This window comes from Eupeodes corollae, chromosome 3 (assembly GCF_945859685.1).
Source record: "Eupeodes corollae chromosome 3, idEupCoro1.1, whole genome shotgun sequence".
Classification (NCBI taxonomy): domain Eukaryota; kingdom Metazoa; phylum Arthropoda; class Insecta; order Diptera; family Syrphidae; genus Eupeodes; species Eupeodes corollae.
The window spans coordinates 22,181,034-22,203,271 of NC_079149.1; the positions used below are offsets into that span (position 1 = coordinate 22,181,034).

At 31.4% G+C, this 22,238-nt stretch overlaps 1 protein-coding gene across 1 annotated transcript in view; it reads left to right on the top strand.

Annotated features, from left to right (window-relative positions):
- The window catches only part of LOC129952318 (scavenger receptor class B member 1), a 28,417-nt gene extending 9,445 nt beyond the window's left edge, over positions 1-18,972 (top strand). Inside the window, exons 2-6 of the mRNA XM_056064854.1 lie at positions 16,750-16,841; positions 16,903-17,124; positions 17,188-17,466; positions 17,524-18,115; positions 18,178-18,972. Of these exons, the coding sequence (XP_055920829.1) occupies positions 16,750-16,841; positions 16,903-17,124; positions 17,188-17,466; positions 17,524-18,115; positions 18,178-18,455 (1,463 nt within the window). The 3' untranslated portion in view covers positions 18,456-18,972. The remainder of the gene's footprint in view (positions 1-16,749; positions 16,842-16,902; positions 17,125-17,187; positions 17,467-17,523; positions 18,116-18,177) is intronic.
- Positions 18,973-22,238: the final 3,266 nt, after the last annotated feature.

Sequence of the window (22,238 nt, forward strand, 5' to 3'; positions counted from 1 at the left end):
ACTATTTTTATGTCGAGCAGACAACAACAACCGCGATTATGCTTATCGTCTTTGCGAACTCAATAGACCTTATGAGGCCTACAATACAAAAGCCTCATGGAAAAATATCTTCATACATTAAGATTTTTTTTTCTTCTTCTTTTAATAATTTGATTTGGACTTCTGTTTTTAATTAATTAAGGAATTACGTGCGATTAAATCAAATTAGTGAAATGCTGAATTTATAAGTAGACTATGTACTCCTAGTAGTAGATTAAATCTGCTCATAATCGTCATTTGCTTATAGGTTCTTGAATTTTCGGAATAAATGGCTATAGAAATTTAAAGTATGTTAAGGCAAGTCTTATCTGTATCTTTTAAGAGGTCGATTTTATGCTATCAATATTAAATAAAGTAGCTATGTACTTAAGCTTATCTAATTATTACAGTTTTTAAAAGACTTAACTCAACTTGAACAAATGTAATAAATTGTATTGTAATTTTTATCGAAAGTATTTATGTAGGTAAACTTATCTGAAGGCGGTTCATAGTTTCAAAATATCAACTATTAAAAAAATGTTTGGCACAATTTTGAGAAATGACATGTAAATTTTGATGCGTATTTATATTTAAGTATACCGATTTATATTTCATGTGATCTCACTGAATTATGGGGACAACTTAATTCGCCGGAAACAAAAAGATCAGCGAAAATTACTGGACTTCAAATAAATCTACCGACTTCAACACACATTCATATAATTTTTCTTAAGTGAGCAAATTTATAGAGCATATAAGTTCTAAAAATAATCTTTATGAATAATATAACAATGGTTAATGAAGAGTTTGAATTGAGAATGAACTAAGTGAATAAATTAGGATTTTGAAGTCTTAAAAGATTTTCCAACAAGAGGTTTCATTTTGATTAGCCTAATATTCGAGAATCTGTCACTTTACGAACTGTCATCTTTTGATATTTAAAAAGTTGCATAAACTTTGTAATCGATAAAATTATAAATATATAGGCTTCAAAATGAATTGCAACAATGGTATACATTTTCCAGCACAAGCAAAATTAATGATGTGAAGTATCGAAACCCTATGCTGTGCTTATAAAACAACCGAATATTGCTGCAGAAATATTTTTCTTAGGAGTTTTTTTTCAGTTTTTGAAAATAAAAGCTGTCTTCATACATGTTTTTAGGTCAAAAATCGAAAATTCGAATTTCCTCCAAAATTTACTACGATTTTTTTTCTCACTTCGCTTCTTTCAATATACAAAAATATATTTTGTCAGCTTTGATGATTATACATTTCTTTCTTCTAACTTCCCATAAGAATCAAATCAGTCTGTTTTGTCGAATTGAAAATTTTGACATTTCTCGACGTTTCAAGGTCTAGATGCCTGTTTGTGCGTGTGTTTGAACGTTCGAACGATTTTTCGTCGTTCTTATCTCAGGAACTAGTAAAGATATCGACTTCAAATAAATCTTGTTACACAAATAATAATGGAGAAAAACGCAGAAAAGACTCTGGTTAACCCAAAATATATTACAAACCAATAGCACTAGCGACTTAAATTAAATTTAATAAAATATATTATGACTTGGTTCCAAACTAATATAATTTTAAAGAAAAATTGAACAAAAAAAAAAATAACATTTTCGACATGTGGTAAAATTTGATATACATCGAATTGACATTTTTTTTTACAAAAATTGGTGTTCGATTCTCGATATCTCGTGAATAAATGAAGACCTTGACTTCAGAATGATTTTGTTGTGTCGTACTTATTTTCAGGAAAATACAAGCCGTATTTTTTGATATACGAATAAAAAATTTTAGGAAATGCTACTAAAAAACAAGAAAACTTACAAAATCAATAAAAACTGATAAGAAATGGTTTTCAACTCAAGAATGTATTTGGAGAACAAAAAAAAGATATCACACACAAAATAACGTTATGAATATTTTGTTCAAGTTTTATTTTTAAAACAAATTATTATGGATCAAAAAATGTTGATATTTGAAAAATGTATCAACATTTTTTAACGAAATTCAATTGCAGATTGAATATTTTTAAGCACATAGTACCGTCATAACAAGAATATTTCTGGAAGAGAAAGCGCGTATTGCAAATCGGTTTAAAACCTTAATTTCCAAGTTTGAATTCAATAGATCCAATGGTTTGGGCTGTAAGGGCCTGGTCATACAGACAGACGGATGGAATATGGGACAAACTTTTTTCGACTATTCTACCATCGCTTTCTCATGTTTGAATGAAATATCGTTGTAAATCTTCAAATGTAAGTACTTTTATTAAACCTGAATTTTAAGATACAGACTAATGATTCTAATTAATAAATTAAACTCGGTAATTCCGGGAGGGATGGCACGATGGGAGAAATGCCGCACTCAACCAAATTCTTAATTCCGGCAGTTTTGTTCGTTAAGTATTTAAGGCTAGGCATAAACTTGCTTATATCGAATATGTAACAAATTAGCAGATTTTTAACTTCCCATAGGATGTTATTGTAATGGGTCCGATTTCACATTGAAAATTTTGACATTTCTCGACGTTTCGTCCTCCATAGCTCAAGAACCAAAAAAGAGATGTCGATTTCAAATAAATTTTGTTATAAAGATAATAAGGCAGAAAGATGCAGAAAGGGTTCTGAAGGCAATTGCGTGGGTGGTTTTTTTACCATAGCAGTTTGAAAAAATGGTAAACATTTTGGTAAACCCTAAATATCTTACGAACCAAAAACGCTAGAGACTTAAATTAAATTTTAAATAATATATTGTAAGGTGATATCAAAGAAGTATATTTTTTGAAAAAAATCCATTTAACAGTTTTTTTTATAAATAAAAAAAAACTGAAAAAAATGTGTGAGCTCCAGAATTTTATGACTTAAATATGATTTCATATCCAAAACAATTTTGTGCAACGAAGAATAATGTTTTTGACATCTCATAAAATTTTGAGAAAAATTGAATTGACAGTTTTTTTTATAAAAAATAAAAATCTAAAAAAAACATTACTCAAAGTTCGTAAAAATTGAATATCGACTCAAATATCTTTTCTTGAAGTTTAGGCGTCAAACTTATTTTAACTTATAAGAAATTTTGTTTTTAACATTCAGTAAAATTTTGAGAAAAATCGAATTGACAGTTTTTTTTACAAAAAATTAAAACCTAAAAAAGTTAATAAAAGTTGGTAAAAATGATTTTCGACTCAAATATCTTTTCAAAACTCTAAGATATTGGCTTATATTTACTTTTATCTTCCAAAAAATATTGTTTTCAACATTAAGTAAAATTTTGAAAAAATCGAATTGACAGTTCTCTTACAAAAAATTAAAAACCGAACAAAATTAACTAACGTTGGTAAAAAATGATTTTCAACTCAAATATCTTTTCAAAAATTTGAGGTAATATCTTCTTATTAATTTTTATTTATAAGAAATATTGTTTTCAACATTCGATCAAACTTTGAAAAAAATCGAATTGACAGTTTTTTTACAAAAAAAAAGTAAAAGAAAACACAATTCTTAAACTTGGTAAAAATTTACTTTCGACTCAAATAGCTTTTCAAAAATAAAAATATTGGCTTCAAACTTATTTTATTTCACAGTAAATATTGTTTTCGATATTCAGTAATTTTTATATAAAAAGCCAACAGTCCGTTTTTTCATAAAAATAAAATCTAAAAAAATACTACGCAAATTTGGTAAAAATTGATACGAGTACATATAGACAAACTTTTAAGCAGGACAAATCGACAGACGGGATGGGAAGTTATCAGTGTGGGTCGCATCCCAGTCTCTTTTTCGCAAAACATTTTAACCAACTTTCTATCATCCATGTATACCCAATTAGTCCTGTCAAAAGTAACAGAAAAAAATAGTCAGTCAACCGTCGGCAAATTTTCTATCACAAAATTGTACGACTTCTTGCAATCGTTTGTACTTGTCTAAACACCCAAATTGTTGTATTTTCAAATAATTGGACGATTGCCAACTTATTGTATTTTGGTTGATGTTCTTTTCAAACAACATCATCTAATTTTTATTTTGAGTAGGAAATAACAACTAAATATTCCAGGATTTTGAAAGAATTCAAATACTACGAAAATCGAAAAATAATAGGAAGTTATCGTTTGCCAAAATAACAAAAAAATAAGTTATACAAACAAAATTCGAAAAGAATGGAACGCATAAGCAAATTTTCTAAGATAACCGTTATTGACTGCTTTATTATTGTTTCACTTTTTATATTTTTAACTTCCCATGGGAAGTTATTGTAATGAGTCCGATTTGTCAAATTAAAAATTTTGACATTTCTCGACGTTTCAAGGTCCCTAGAGTCGAAATAAAAGATTTTTAGAAAGATGTCTGTGCGTGCGTGTGTACGTACGTTCGTACGTCCATACGTCCGTACGTCCGTACGTTCGCGACGTTTTTTTCCTCGTCCATAGCTCAAGAACCAGATGAGATATCTTCTTCAAATAAATTTTGTTATACAGATAATAAGGCAGAATGATGCAGAAAGGGCTCTCAAGAAAATTGCGTGGGTGGTTTTTTACCATAGCAGTTTAAAAAAAGGTGAACATTTTGGTTAACCCTAAATATCTTACGAACCAAAAACGCTAGAGACTTGAATTAAATTTTATATAATATATTGTAACGTGATACAAAACAGGTATATTTTTTGAAAAAAAATCAATATAACGGTTTTTTTTATAATTCAAAATAAACTAAAAAAAAAAATTTGTAACCTCCAAAATTTTACGACTGAAATATGATTTCATCTCTAAAACAATTTTGTGCAACGTTGAATAATGTTTTTGTGATATTGGCTTCAAACTAATTTTATCTTATAAGAAATATTGTTTTCAACAGTAGGACAAATTTTGAGAAAAATCGAAGTTACAGTTTTTTTTTACAAAAAAATAAAAACCTAAAAAAAAAATGTATAAAAGTTGGTAAAAATTGATTTTCGAAAAACTTTTAAGCAAGACAAATCGACAGACGGGATGGGAAGTTATCAGTGTGGGTCGCATCCCAGCCTCTTTTTTTAAATGTTTTTGCACGACCTGTTGTCGCTACTAAAATATCATCTGCCTAGAAAATTGTGTTCGAATGATTCTACCAATTTTGTTTGTTTTCTAAAGTCTTCCAACCATGTAAACACACAATATTTAATTAGAAGATACAAAATTGCAGGCAATTGTAAGCCGATTTTCTACCAAAAAGTTGTCTAATATTTGGATAAAATTAACAAACCGTATAAACGGATAATTTTCACCTGATTTTCATTCGTCACCTAATAGAATGCAATTGGAAGACTTTTCCTAAATCTGCCAATATTGGTACATCTTTTGTATACTTTGCTTTTACTTTTTGTATACTTAACTTAACTATGGAATTTATTTAGTTTGCAGCTAAAGGTCCATACCAAATCGATTTAAGGTTGTTTTGTCCAGTTTCAGAGTTTTATGTGACTTACATTTATTTATTTCTTATTTGTTTTCTTTTTTTCTTAAGTTTAAAATAGTAGTACGGCATCTCTCTCTTTCATCTTGGGAAAAGTTGCCGCAGTTTATTTTTGAGAAGATTCCGCAACTTTATTATTACAAATCAAAATTTAAAATAAGTTAGCTTCAACCAGCTAAGAACCATTGCTTGTTCAGAGTTTTAGAGTTCAAATTAAAACAAAAACTGATAAAATAGGATGCAACGCACAAAATGTTTTTATGTTGTTTTATTTCTTTTGAAAATTGAGTTTACGTTTGTAAAATAACTACATTGAAATGAGCTGCATTTCCGCAATTACGACATAATTGAAATTGGTAGATATTAGTGTTAACCAAACTTATTTTCAACAAATCAGTGTTATGTGCCAAACAAACAAAAAAACGGTCAAAATTTTGATCATAATTTGCCAACGATGACATCTGATTTAAAACTTTTATATAACTTTTTCTTTTTAAAACACGTTGTCCACAAAGTCTATGAATTACATTGCTTCAAATACAAGACATTTAAGATTGAATGTGAAAAGGTGCTGCAACAATGGACGTGACGGCCATTTGACTAAAATCGTTTTCTTCCTTACAATTAAATAAACATTCACTGATAGCTTTTAAAACACAGTTTTTTTTTTTAGAATGATACCTTTTATTTTCAAAACCCTGTAATTTTGTCGAAAATATAATTCTTATAAGTTGATCTTCAACTAAACTTTAAAAACTTGCATTTCTGCTGCCGGCAGTACCAGAAAATGTACTTATTTTACTACAAAAAAAATTCTATACAAACTAGTATAGTTTTGGTTTTTCAGATTTCTGGATAAATGTTCCCACAATATGGCAGGTAATAAGAAATTGAATTTTAATAACAAAAGTTTTTATTCTTAAGCCTTTGGTTACATAAAATTATTACTCAATGGTATATAAAACTGTCTTCACATGGTGATATTGAAACAGCGACTGATTTGTTTTTTTTTGCAAAATTTCAGGTTCTGTCTGCTAAAGCATACTGACAAATAAAAATACCAAATATCAAAAGTGTTATTAAAGTGTTAATAAAAATGACAGAGATACATCGTCAAAAATTTACAAACCTATGTACGAACTTTCATATAGCTCTTCATAATTATTTGTCAAATTCATAAGAATAATGACCACTTTGCATGAGTCACTCTTTTAAGTCAGACAATTCATTAAATAAATTGTCTTATAAATTTTAGTACCTCTCCATTTTAAATATAGACTTTCATTTTTGTATTATTGTTGTTGTTGCACCGTCTTCGTGGTCGTCATAATAACACAATAAAGTCTCAAGTCAACAATGAAAATAAAAGTTCTTACATATATTGTACTTAATCACGCATTCTTTCAGTTAGCGGGTGGCGTCTGTCTTTTTAAGTGTATAATTTATATCATAATGTTAAATGTCTCGAAACTTAGAAAAACTCAAGACAAATTTAATCCACCATACAATACCAGAAGATAAACAAATAAATAAGAATATGAAACTGAAATCTGTGCGGGTCAAGCTCCGATAGGAAGTTTCGTTCCAGAAATTAAAATAAAATTAAAAGCGCATTGTGTGGAAACGTGACACTCAAATGTGTGGTCGTTATGATTTGTCATCAAATGTGAACTAAATTTTTTTTTGTACAGCTCTATGACATATAAAAACAGTGACGTAGGTCAAGATTATTTTTAATGAAAAGCTTGAAGTTGAATTTATTTTTTTTAGAAATTATCTCAAAATGGTATACATCCATACAAAAATTAAATATACATATAAATAAATGTTAGATATTGTGTTGAGTGCAGTTTTTATATTCTGGGACTGAATATCTGATAGCTGATCACTATTGTAAATAACATAAGAGTCGATCTTCTGTCAGTTCATATACAATTATGTAAAAGTAGATCTTATAGGTAACTTCGTAGGGGTTTCATGCAAGAGGACTACATTCAATCCCTATCTTACAGTTCCTCAAGGATATTACCTCTTGCGGGGAATTGACAAATTCCCCCAGGCATAATTCTTTTTATGAAAGGTGCTTCTCAAATAAGCCGTTTGGATTCGGCATAAGAACTGTAGGTTATTTCTATCTCTGACATTATTCGCACCACAAAAGATTGGTTTAGAGTTGTAGGTTTCTAGGCCCGGATACTTCAAAAAAGCCCCACTAAATTTATTCATTATTAATTCTGATGCCTCCCCATTTCACTTTAGATTTTGAGCTAATACTACGAAACTGTTATTCTGTAATTAAAATGCTTACAGTAAACCCATATTATTGCACTGTCTCAATTTTCTTCCTTTTATGGAAAAGCTATTTAAAATGTGTTTCGAATTTGAAGTTTTCATTTTTATACTACATGTAAATACAAATCAAAGTGCATGTGCCTATTTCACTAAATGCTTTTCACTTTTCACTTTGCAAGCTTGCACATTTACCTTGCGAATTATGTTTCACTAAACTGAAATTTGCAAAGTGCAAAGTCCTTTTTGAAAAGTGAAAAATGTTGTCCTTTCTGTTAAACGAAAAAATAAACTTTTGTAAATTATGTTTAGAGCTCTAAAAAGTTTTTCAGTAATTTGTATTTGCAATTAAGATATTGTTTTGAAAAGTTGTCGAAAACTAATGAAAAAATATAAAAGAACCGTTTGAAAAATGAGAAAGTAAATAAGAGCTTTTTTAAATTTTGACAAGGAATATGAATGTTGATTAAGATGATTCATCTTAATTTAAAAAATGTCTGATTTTGTACAGGTTTTTTAATCCTTCTGCCGAATTGTCCTGCTTAAAACTTTAACAAAATATTCAAACCAATATTTTATGGGAAATAAATAATTTGAAGTCAATATCTTATTTCATTCTCTCAATACTTCAGTCGAAATGCATTTTTCATCAGCTTTTGTTGTTTTTGTAGGGTTTCTAGTTTTGTTAAAAATTGCATTAATTGAATTTTTCTAAAAAATTAACTGAAAATCACCAACAATATTTTATGACTGTCAAGTTAGAACTACATTTTTCGAAATTTAAAAACTGAGTATGCAGTTAATTGTAGCTTTTTTTGTTGTAATTTAGTTGTGGAGAGAAAAAATTCCAAACATTTTTTTACTTAATATTTTTTTTTTTAAAGAGGGGGTATGTATTGCTAACTCGACACTGAGTGTACAGACATAGAACAAGGATATTCGAAAATGTAACGATGCAATTAATTGTAGTTTTTTTGTTTAAAATAAGTTGTGGAAAGAAAAAAATTTAGTATACTTTCATTTTTTTTAAAAGCGGGTATGTAGTGAGTGCGTGAAGTTAGCCTCCCTTTTTTCATTTTCCTATCTTAGAAAGTTGTTCCGGTTTGTTCCGCATTGTTCCAAACTTTTTTTTTTGAAAAACAACTAAAACTGGGGGTCTTAGAAACGAACATTGTTTTTGACGTCTCTTTTCCCACGTCTCTTTATTTTTTAAAGCCTACATTTTAATAAGCACATGTAAACGAACCAAAACTTGGCTTATAAACTATTATTAAACTTTCATAAATAATCCCGATGTTTTTTTTTAATTTTGTAAACATTTTATAGCTAAAGGCGCACAAAAAAGAAAAAAAAATATATTTTACTTTTTAAAATCTTTATTTTTTATTAAATCCTTGGACTAATTAGATTTAAGTGATTTTGGATAGGAAACAAGTTCTTGGAACAATGCTGAACAAACCAGAACAACTTTCAAAAGTAGGAAAATCGAAAAAAGGGGGCTAACTTCACACACTCACCACATACCGTCTTTTGAAAAAAAATGAAAGTAAACAAAAATTTTGGAATTTCTTCTTTCCAAAACTTATTTTAAACAAAAAAGCTACAATTAATTGCATCGTTACATTTTCGAATATTCTTGTTTTATGCCTGGACTCACAGTGTCAAGGTAGCACTACATACCCAATTAAAAAAAAAATGTTTGGATTTTTTTTTCTTCCACAACTAATTTACAACAATTTAAACAAAATCAAAAAGTGTAGTGCTAACTTGACATCAACTTAGCACTACGTTACACTTTTTTGAAAAATCGTCGAGCTACAAATTTTTTTCTTACACAACTTATTTACAACAAAAAGCTACAATTAACTGCATAATCAGTTTTTTAAATTTCGAAAATGTTGTGCTAACTTGACAATTGTCAATATTTTGAATATGTTGAAATCTATTCTATTCAAAATCTATTTTTGTTAACTAGATTTTTAGTCGAAAACAAATTTTTCCAAATTTTAGTAACATTGTTCGAAAGTTTTTCTCTCTTATAAAGGGTGTCCCAAAATTAACGCAAGATTTGAATTAAATAGAAAACGCCGTTTTTAGTCTTTTGATAGTTATATTTTTATTGACTCGTAAAGTACATAGGATAGGGTTATGTATGGAATAACACATCGGACAAATGACCTCCACAGCTTTGCATGCACATGCGCACTCTTTTGTTGAATTTTTCCATGACCATTCTGCATAAATGTGGCTGAATTTCGTTGATGCAGCGTTGAATCTCCTCCTTTAATGCACGGGTGGTTGTGGGCTTGTTGACATAGACTTGTGATTTCAAATAACCCCATAAAAAGAAGTCTAATAGTGTTAAATCACACGATCTAGGAGGCCAATTTTGATCACCGAAACGAGAGAGTACACGACCTGGAAATGTCTCATGCAGTAATTTAATTGTTTCACGGGCTGTATGACATGTGGTACCGTATTGTTGAAACCACATATTGGACACATCAATATCATCCAATTTTGGCAGAAAGAACTGTGTAATCATGTCGCGATATCGAGCACCAGTAACAGTCACTGCTTGACCAGCATCATTTTCAAAAAAATATGGCCCAATTATGCCTCCAGCCCAAAATCCACACCATACAGTCACGCGTTGTGGATGCATTTGTTTTTCGACGATCACATGTGGGTTCTCCGAACCAAAAATGCGGCAATTTTGGCGATTGACAAAGCCATCAAGATAAAAATGTGCTTCATTGCTTAGGATGATTTTGCTCGAAAAATCAGGGTCCATTTGTTGATGTTCAATAATCCATTCAACGAACTCTCTTCTGTGTCCATGGTCATTAGGCTTCAATTGTTGTGTGAATTGAATTTTGTAAGCATGAAGACACAGATCTTTGGTGAGTATACGCTGTAGAGAGGTTCTTGAAATTAGCAATTCTTGTCCACGACGTCGAATTGAGGTTCCTGGATTGTCAGCAACACTCTCACGCACTGCTTCGACATTCACATTTGAACGGCTTGTTTTTGGACGACCAGTGTGTTTGGCGTCTCCAACGGATCCAGTCTCCATAAATTTTTCAATTAATCTCTTCACAGTTGACGAAGTTAAAACACTATTCCGACCATATTTTGTATGAAATTTTCGAACTGCAGCCGCCAAGCTTTCACTATTTTTGGAATATTCTTTAATAATGAAGACACGTTGTTCTATCGTGTAACGCTCCATTTTTAATAACCCTATACTGTTAGCTGTCAAATTGCTTTTTTTCAGGGTTGCCAACACTTCACTGCACAAATGGCGACAAATTCAAATCTTGCGTTAATTTTAGGACACCTTTTATAAACGAATACATGCTGAATTTTTCTAAGAAAATTTACCACAAAGCGAATCATTTTGAAATCAATAATAACATTTATTCACGAGATATCGAGAATCTATTATTAATTTTTAAAAATGTTGAGTACTATTTTTGTAGATTTTAATTTATATGAAAAAAAACTAAGTGTTGGATTTTTAATAAAAATTTTACTGAATGTTGAAAACAAAATTTTTTATACGATGAAGTTAGTTTGAAGTCAATATCCTAAATTAAAAAAATTTGTTTTCGATTTTTATTTGTTTTTGTAAAAAAAACTGTCAATTCGAATTTTATCAAAATTTTAACAGATTTCAAAAAAGTTATTCTTCAATGCATACAATTATTTTGGAGATGATATGGTTTTTTGTTAATAAAATATTCGAAGTAACAATTACTTGTTTTCCAATTTTGATTTATAAAAAAACGTCAATTAATTTCTGCAGAATATTTGATTTAAAATATAATTCAAGCCGCTGGAATTAGTGGTTCATGAGATATTTTTGTCGTTAACCAACATTTTCACATTTTTTAAAATTGCTATGGGAAAAAACAACCTACCCAATAATCTAAAAAGTCTTTTTTGCATCTTTCTTCATCATTATCTGTACACCAACATTTTTTGAAGTCGATATCTCCACTGGTTTTTGAGATATGGACGACGAAAAATGCTTAACGGACGCACGTACAGACATCTCTCTTTGAATCTTGATTCTAGGGACCTTGAAACATCGAGAAATGGCAAATTTTAAATACATTTTTAATTTTGATAAATGGGACCGATTACAATAACTTCATATTTAAAATTAAAAGTAAATCGTTCTGAAGAATATTTTGCATACGAAAAGTTAACTAATAGTGACCAAAGAACAGTAAAACAAAAAATTAACTTCGCTATCGGGAATGACAAAAAAAAGTTTTTAATATCATCGATTTTTTGTTGTCTAAAATTGGACATAACCTTCACTTCAATAGCCAGAGAAACATGTGTTTAAGTCCCCTAGAATAAGCAAAGCAATCGCTTGCAGAGTCGAGTGTCGAATATTATCATTGAAAAATTTCTCTCTAGCCCCATTTGCTGGCCACAACATTGTTCAGATAAATCCTATCAATTTTCATCAAGGAGGATTTCCCTATGTTTTTGTTTATTTTCTTGCAAAAGTTTGTAAAGTAAAGAGTTGTTGGTGAAATAGTCTCCAGATGTTTTGAAGAATAATGAATTCATTGACATCTAATTTAAAAATCAAAATTCCTTGAAAGTAGTTTAAAGGCAACTAATTAATAATTAACATGGCTATTAGAATTTTTTTTTAATGACAGACAAAAAATAAGCTTATTCTAATCTGCTACAAATAACCAACTGTATGTAACAGTCTATTCAAAGTTATCATTATATTTGATCTTTCAGTTGACGTCGATGCATCGGTGATTTTTATATTTATTTGCAAAAGTTATGGAGTATACGAGTAGGGTCTTTTATTTCCAATGGAAAATCCTCAAAAAAGGGGAACCCTTATTTTGTCAATTCTCCCGATTTCTCGTTATAAAATCACCAAGCTTCACTATTTTTAAATTAGTCGTTTAAGTCTCATTAGCTTCTTCAAACTAAAATTTTAAAATGCAGTCTTATGTTCTAATTTTCTTACTTTTTGCAACTTTGATATCAGCTTTCTCTGCTGATACTTCTTCATTTCAAGACACTCAAGGATTACCTTCAGCTTCTAAAGACGAATTGGATGCCAGAGATGTGATTTTTACTCCCAACCGCCTTAAACGTTCTTCATGTAATTTATTGAATTCTTTTAATGTGCGTTGTAATCCCTGTCAATGTCATGTTCATTGTTTGGCTAGAGGAAGAAAACAGGGATATTGTAATTCAAATCATTTATGTTCTTGTAAATAAATTCTTTTAAAATATTTTTTTTTTTAGTTTTGTTTTATTTATTTTTTTTTACTAACTTTTTTAGCCATTGTTTTTTATATGAGGAAACCCATTAACTAAGTACTAACTAATTAAAGGTCAGAAACTTATGGTTTTTCAATTTTTTTGTTTAGATTTAAATTCAAATATTGCGAAAATTTAATGTATCGAGTTTTCGACAGAACTATACTCGTTAAAATCATTTTCAACGAATTTAAATTTCAATGAGCTGAGTGTTTTACCCGCTAATGGCAACGCTTAATTAGAATGGGATTGATTACTTAATTAAAATAAAAAACTTCTGAAGTGATGTGAAGGCCAAAACGTAATGGCCATTTTATTGGAGAAGAAGAAAGTAATGTGTTTAACAATAACACTGGTCGACAAAATTACCTTTTTCTACTGTCCCACAAACAAAATAATACTTTTTTAAATGGTTAAGATGTCTTAAATTCGAATCTCGCCATTAAATTTTTCTATCACATCAGGTTTTTAAAATACCCCCTTTTAAAAATGATAAAAACAATAAAAAATGGGGTTATTAATGCTAAGTTTAGCAAAACACAAAATTGTCTGTTTAAGATACAATTTGAATAATTTTAATGTCTCCTTAGATTTTGGAAATTCTCATTCATTATGGGCCTTTATTTGTCTCTCAAGCTATTAAAAAAACGTAGAATTTGTTACTTACATAGTTTTAAAACATAAGCTTTGGGCTAAATTGTTAGTACTGTTTTCGCAGACAAACCGTTTTTAACATAATTTTGAAGATAACAGATTCGTTACAAGAACGAAACTTATTTTCAAATTGTTTTGAATTTTTCTGTTTAAAACCTTTTTAGTTTTATAATAAGTTTAGCGTGAAATCTAAAAACTTATAAAGATTTTTCAAATATGATTTGATATAGTTATAAATATTTCAACTAAATATTGGAGAAAAGCTTTTGATTATAGATTTGGAAAACCATCATCATGATACAGTCGAAGAAATTTCTGATTCTGATATGTACGTTCTCTCTTACTTCAAGATTTTCACCTTTAAGGAATTGAATAGATTTTGAAGAATTGCCATCCCCCTTATTTTTAAAGTGGTCCCAAATATAAGGTGTCCAAACCTAACATTTCGGTAAACAATTAAAATCGAGTTCAAGATATAATACGGGTAGGAAACTTTTCTAAAAAATTGTAAACTGGTAAATTTTAAAACCCTCTAATTCATGAAAAAAGAGAATAATTTCCGAGTGCTTTCCAATCGTTTTTGATAAATATTATTTTGAGGTGCAATTTATTTTAAAATACGATGTTTTTGGTATTGACTGTTCAATAATTCATTAAAAGTAAAATTTAAACATTGTGAAGCCCCAGTTTGGAAACCCTTTAAATCTGTGTTCTCACTTTGAGATTTTGAACCTACTTCATGTTCATAATTTTTTGGAATTTATTTCAATATCACTCTTAAGAATTGGACTTCAGACATATGATATAAAAATATAATCAACAAAGGCTTATTAGGGCAGCAAGTACCACTGATTTAAAAAAAAAAATACCAAAACAACTTTTGAAAGAGAACGACCTTGTGCCACTTAATAAACATCATTTCTGATAATGTGTTACATTAAAGGATTAAGTAAAAATAAACCTTGAAACGTTTGAAATTTAAAAAATGTTTGTAATGAGAGACTTCGTATGAATATCATAACCTATTTCTAGAAACAACAATTCTGGGTGTAAACATATTGATCAACTCTCCTCCTATATCACTGTTATACTTACGTTCTTTTGTTTGTTTCAAAAGCAAAAGTTACGATAGCAAAACAATTTTCGCTTATTAAATGACGGAGATAACACACATCACAGTCGTCGTCATGATGGTCATCATCGACATATAAGATTTATTTTCATACTTTTAAGTTGCATTGTTGTGAATTTTATTTATATTGTAAAAACCAAAGTTCAATTATATTATATTCATGTACTTACGTTCGAATAAGTATATAATATAGGTCTGACGATGAATTCCAGAAAACAAAAATATTGATAAACATATTGTTTATTATTATTTATTGTACTCGAATTTCGTTTTATTTAATACTTAGCATCACAAATCTTAAATGGAATTATTTCTGTCATATTCGAGTAATTTCATAAATTAGTGAACAATAACCGAATATATTTTTAGGTGGGCCTTAAAATTTAACACCTTTGCCTTAGCTTCTAATTAATAGAAGCTAAGGCAAAAATATCAACGATCAATTTACAATTCTTAGTACACAAAACTCTCCGAGTGAAGATTAGAATGTTTGCTAAGAAATGGGGTTACTTGTTTCGTAGTATGCTCTGGCATTTGAAACTTGTTAAACTTGGCTGTCATATGTCTTGACACAATGGTTTTGAATTCGTGAATATCAAGATGTAGAGGCTTATAGATGCAAGTGCCATCCATGGATAATGGCAAGGGAGGTATATCTAGCTGTAATGATACAAAATAACACTGGGTTTTCGAAGCATTAAATTCCACGCGGTTTCTTATTCCCCATTGTACAATGCTGTTTAGGTCGGAATTTAATGAGCTTTTACAATTTTTTCACTGTAGTTTGACATCAGAATTAGGCAGATGTGAAAAAGATTATTCAAATGTTCGATTACTAACGTCAGCGAAACAATTATTGGATTAGAAGTAGAAAAAAGGAAATCATTAATAAAAATGAGAAAGAGTGTCGGAGAAAAAACGGAGCCTTAGGGCACACCAACATTTATTTTATGGACTTCAGACTTAGGACTTTCCAATACTCCTTGAATTAAACGGTCAGAATGATAATTTCTAATCCAACGAAGGTGGTTCTCATCTGAACCAAAGGTACACTTTTTCTATAAGAGGATCTGATGAGAAGACTCTATCAAATGCTTTTAAAATATCAAGCGCAATAATTTTACTTTCTCCAAAACGGATTTGCTTTACTGTTCGGTGAGATGAACATGAGATCACCAGTGGACCTATTGTTGCGAAAGCCATACTGTTGGTCATTAAAAAGCTTAAAATCTTCAAGATATATCTTGAGATGGTAATTAATGTCAGCGTTTCAATGACCTTGGAAAGAAGGGACGTGGTGCAATCGGTAGGTAATATGAGGTCGCTGAAGATTCGTCTTTTTTGGGAACGGGCTGGGCAATTGAATAATAGGGCAGATGAAAAAGGCTACTTATTGGTTTTGCAAGTTGAAGGACACCTCAGTAGGTTAATAGCGACCAAACGATATTTATCTTGAGATCTTTTAAAACTCTTGCCACAATACGAGTTCGAAAAAATAATGGTCAAATAGAATCACTAACTCTCTCAAGGACAAGCTCATAACATTACTACGAAATTGGAAATTCAAAAAACACTGTGAAGAAATTTGAATAAAGCGAAAGTTTTACTGAGGTCGCAAGACTTGTGCATCATTATAAGGCACACAAAAATATTCCTGCTGCCATCCCAAGTTTTGCTGAAAATTAGAATTGATTGTTTTTTAATGTTAGCCTTTTTTCCCAGCGGAGTTTTAAAAAAGTAGATAAATCAAAAGATAAATGGTTCTTGTTCTTTTACCTGTTTCATCGAAATCAGTTTTTTGAAAATGCTCTTAAACAAGTCATTGATATTTGTTTTTAAGCAATAATTTTCTCCAAATTTCAACTAATCCTTGAATTATTTTTCTATTTCCAGTATTGGGCACTATGCTGCTTCTATTCATGATAAGTGTGACAGGATTCTTTGTCATGTGGTTTACTCAGTACTATGATAATTCATACACATCTGTAAGTTTTAAAATTTCGGAGACAAAAATTAAACAATACTAAAGAATTATTTTATTTACAGAAATTAATATTAGCCAATAACTCAGCTGCTGCCAAATACTGGGTCAATCCCCCGGTTGATACGTATCTCAAAGTTCATGTCTTCAACTACACCAATATCGATCGTTATTTATCTGGAGAAGATTCAAAAATTAAAGTTCAAGATGTAGGACCGTTTACTTACCAAGAACATTCGACCAAAACGAATGTTAAATTTAACTTAAACAACACTGTTACTTATAATGTGAGTTGATGGTTTCGAAAAAAATTCATAAAACCTTAATTGGAACGATTTATTTCTTTTAAGGATCACCATTCATACACATTCCTTCCGGATAAATCGTCCGATGATCGGTTCAAAACCGTCACCGTTCCAAATATCCCACTTATGTCGGCTTCTGTTTCGGTGGATTCACTGCCATTCTTTGCGAAACTAGCTGCGACCACAACTATAAATGCTCTGGATTTGGATGCCTTTCTTGAACTACCAGTGGATGACTTCGTTTGGGGTTATTCGGACAAATTGTTGAATGTGCTCAGAAATATCATGCCCGAGCTGAAGCCAAAGTTTGGAATGCTCATGAATGTAAGTGGTCTTGAAATAAATCAATAACTTTAACTTATGTTTTTTTAAAATCATCAGCGTAATGGCACAAGCCCTGACACTCTTCAAATCCATACTGGAGTTGATGATGTCCGCAAGCTCGGAGTTATAAGCCAATTCAATGGAATGGATCAACTTAACTTTTGGCGAGATGATGAATGCAACCGAATTGATGGTTCCGATGGATCTCAATTTCCACCTTTCCTCATGGAAGACAGACAGCCATTGCATGTGTTCACTCAAGCCCTGTGTCGAAAACTTCCTCTCCAATTCGAGGAAGAAGTTACTATATTACAGGATATCGACGTCTGGAGATATCGTACTCCGATGAATGTCTTCGCCAATCCAGATGATAATCCAGAAAATGCCTGCTACTGCGACCCGAGTGCGGTCAAGTGCCTTCCAAGTGGAATCTTCAATGGAACCAGGTGCTATGGAGCACCAATATATCCATCATTTCCTCACTTCTTCTCAGGTGATCCAGTGCTGTTCGAAGAATTCGAAGGTATCGAACCGAACTCGGAGAAGCATCGAACATTTGCTGACATTCATCCGAGGTTAGCATTCCCTGTCGATGGAGCCTCTCGAATTCAAATAAACATCGCTCTCCATAAGGGAAAACTTCTTGAAAGTAAGCTTAATTAATTGGAATACAAAAGTGATTATATTAAACCTTTTGTACTCTATTTTCAGACAAACTTAAAAAGATGCCCGATGGCCTGATGCTTCCAGTTCTATGGATCGAAATTACTTCTGGGGAACTGAGTGAGGAACTCAGGACGTTGCTCTATCACAGTACTTTCAGCGCAAATGTCATTCAGATTATCCTGAAATATGGAACCCTACTTACTTGTGTGACATCGTTTGCACTTATTGTCCTTGCATTCTATTACCTCGGACAGATGCGAGAGGAAAAGAAGAAAGCTGACTCCAAAGACAAATCGGAGCTAGAAGAATTGAATAAAGACTAAGAGATGAGTCTAAAAATGTGCCTGAATAATCACAAACACTTGAAAACTCAGATAGTTTTGGATTTTCTTAACGATTTTTAATTTTGTTATTTTAAACTAAGGGAACACATGCAATATCATTTTTCAAGAGCAAAAATCAATTGCTCTCTTTTATTTGGAAACTTGTTTTAAAAATATACCAAAATCAAAAATGTTTAACTGAAACGGATGTTAAATAAATTAAGTGCTTTTTTTTAAGTCTGATTACAAGAACAAAAAAGACATCTTATCGCATTTAGTGAAGTGCCCCTTTCTATAGATTTTAAGCCTCCCTGAATCTTCTTCTTGACTTAACAATTTGCAGTTAGTTAAAATAAATAAATATATTTTTTTTATACTTTTCTTAGATAAAATATACACATTCATTTTTTATACATTATAAAATTTTGTAATATTATTTTTAGAATCAAGAAATGTTTAGTGTTAATTATTTAGATGTAAATATAAAAAAATTAAAATTGTTATTGTAAAATATAAATATTAATTGTTATAATTCATAATTTTAAATATTAAGTTTTTAATTTTGTTAAATAAACAATAGAAATAATAAAAAAAATATTGTTTATAATAATAATTAAAAATATTATGTTACCTGTGAGATTAAATTAGTTTCGCTTTTTATGCATTTATTTATGAGAAAACGAACTATGTAAATAGATTTAAAAATAAAATAAAATATTGGAGTCAATAGCAAGTTTATTTTTATTTTAATATAAAAACAAAAAGTGAAGAAATCGCACGAATTTTTGGGTTTATGTTGCTTGTATCTTTAAGGTTTCTACCCCAAAAATGGATTTTATTGAACAAAAATTCCTTGACGTGAATGTCTCTAGCAGCTTTTTTTCAGCAGTGGTAGAGAGAAGCGTTCGAAAATGGGCATTTTTCCGATTTTGGGGTCAAATTGATAACTACTGGACCGATGATTGCTTGTCAGATTCATTTTTAGGTTTTTCAAATGCATTTTTTAAGTTAAGACTCTAATAACTTTTTTCCTGGGATAAAAATCAAAAATTAAATCTATTTACAGATTTAAAAACACAATTTTAAATGAGTGCGAAGTCGATCCCAAGAGATTCGAAAACAAAATTCTAAATATTTTGCTTCAGAAAACAAGGCTTCAAAGACAGTTGCACGTGGAAAATTTCTAGAAATAAAAATGGTTAGGGATTTGATAGAGAGGGATACTTTTTACTACACCACAGAAATCATCCTTAATTGAAATGAAAACATTTTTTAACTTCTGTTCCTCAATGTTTTGGATATTTAGACGGATTGATGATAAAATTGTAAAACTGACATGGTTTAACGGAATTGCGGCACCAAAAACCATTCAACATTTCTGTGTAGACGAAAATGAAGGCACTGAATGTAAAGACCTTTGTAATGAAGACATGAAAAGCATTTAAAAGGCTTCGAAAGTTTGCCTTGTTTTTCAGAAGATACTGGTGCTTGATGTTACTTTAGTAAACAACCGTAATTTATTAGTGGACAATTGGAGTGTTTCCCCTTTGAATTCGTTTTTGGATCACAAGTGGATTCTTTTTCAAATTAGTTTCGAGTCGAAAAACCTTCCGCCTTATAGAAATCCCAAAAGAACTGACTAGAAGAAATTCATTCAAATTGCTAATTCTAAACTAAGCAACTTATCGAATCTCACAGAATTGATAGGAGACCTTGAATCAAAGGTGAAAACCTTTGAAACTTCTATAAGTAAAGCTTTTAGAGTCTCTTGTCCAGTTAAATATAGCCGTAAAGCCCTTCTATCTTGGTATAATGAAGAACTGCCCAGTATTAGGAAAATGACGAGGACAATTTTCAATATCTGCCACAAACATAAACTTTCATTTCTAAAAAAGCCTAATGGAACCTGGACAGCCTCTCCAGCCGAATCTCTTTGCCTACTGATGAAGACGCACTTTCCGGGTTGCGAGAGTGATAACCCCGAACCGCTTGAAACCACAGAGCTAAACGTAGCTCATGTGGAGCAAGTCAATTCCGTTATAACCAGAGAAAAGATTTTGTGGGCCATCAATACTTTTTCTCCATATAAATCCCCAGGCATGGATGGCATACTGTCAGTTATGCTTCAAAAGTTGCATGGCAGCTCCATGCCTGGAACAAATTTTACAAAGGATGCCTCCTTCTCAAACATGTGCCCATGTTGTGGAGACAGGTCAAATTATTTTTTATCGCGAAAGTGGGTAGGCGAGGTCACGAATCCGCGAAGGATTTCAGACCAACAAGCTTAACATCTTTTGTGCTTAAAACCTTGGAGCGCATTCTTAATTACCAAATTAGAAAAATAATAGTTGGACGACCTCTCGGAAGCTCTCAGCATGCTTATCTTAAGGGCAAATCTACGTACTGTAGAACAAACAATCCATTATAAAGAATTTACTCTTGCCACCTTCCTAGACATAGAAGGTGCTTTTAACAACGTCCTTACCGAATCAATAGAAGAATCGCTCGTTAAGTTCGGTGTAGAAGACTTCAATCGAGATTAGATTATTTCCATGCTCAGGAAGATTCGAGCCACTCTAGGGAATTCAATCGCAACAAAACACGTGAGTAGGGAAACACCCCAGGATGGTGTCCTTTCGCTTCTTCTATGGCTTCTGGTCATGGATAAAATTCTCTTTAAATTAGAGAGATGTGGAGTGAAGGCGGTAGCCTATGCGGATGATTTGGTGCTATTAGTGTCAGGAAAGTACACCTCTGTGATTTGTGAAATCACGGAGTCAGCTTTGAAGAAACTTAGCAGCTGGGCCACGAGTTGTGGACTTGGAGTTAACCAAAGTAAAACGGAACTGTTGCTCTTTACCACCAAAACTAAAGTACCGCCCTTCACGCTACTTCGACACAACGGTCAAATCCTATCATTGTTTTCCAGTGCAAAATATTTGGGAGTTATATTCGACACTAAACTAAACATTGAAGCACGGGTTAAGAAGGCCTGTTGTGCCTTCTACGCTTGCAGCAAAACTTTCGGCAAAAAGTGGGGACTTCAGTCGAAGATGATTTTATGGACGTACACAGCCGTAGTACGTCCAATCTTAACATATAGTTCGATTGTGTGGTGGCGTGCAAAGCCTATAATATTGATAAGCTACAGAAGGTTTAGAGAACAGCTTGCGTGGGCACAACAGGGGCCATGCGTACTTGCCCAACGGACGCCTTAAACGTTATTTTGGATCTTCTACCAATCGACCTTTTTATTAAATACATAGTTTCCTGCAGCGCTATTAAACTGAAGGAATCAAACAGCTGGTTGTCAAAACCTTATGGTCACAGCAACACAACGAAATTGATTCCCTCACATATTATCTCGGTAGACACTGACTACTGCACTTCTACTTTGAACCTTAGTAAGGGTTTTAAGGTTATTTTCCCATCCAGAGAAGATTGGGAGGATGACATCGTGCCGATAGGTTTCGACACAACCATCTTTACTGACGGCTCAAAGATGGAGTGCGGAGTTATTTTTGAGATCTTTTCCGAGTCCCTAAATGTAGCTAAATCCTTTATTCTTCCTGACTTTGCTAGCGTTTTTCAGGCTGAACTGCTGGCAATAAGGGAGGCATGTAAGATTCTTAAACAAAGCCCAAACCAAAACCGAAATGCGGCTATCCTTACAGACAGTCAGGCAGCTGTCAAAGCCATTAACTCTGCCACATCCTCATCTAAATTGGTCCAGCAATGTCACGATGAGCTTGCGAGCCTGAATATTAACCTCGGTGTCACCCT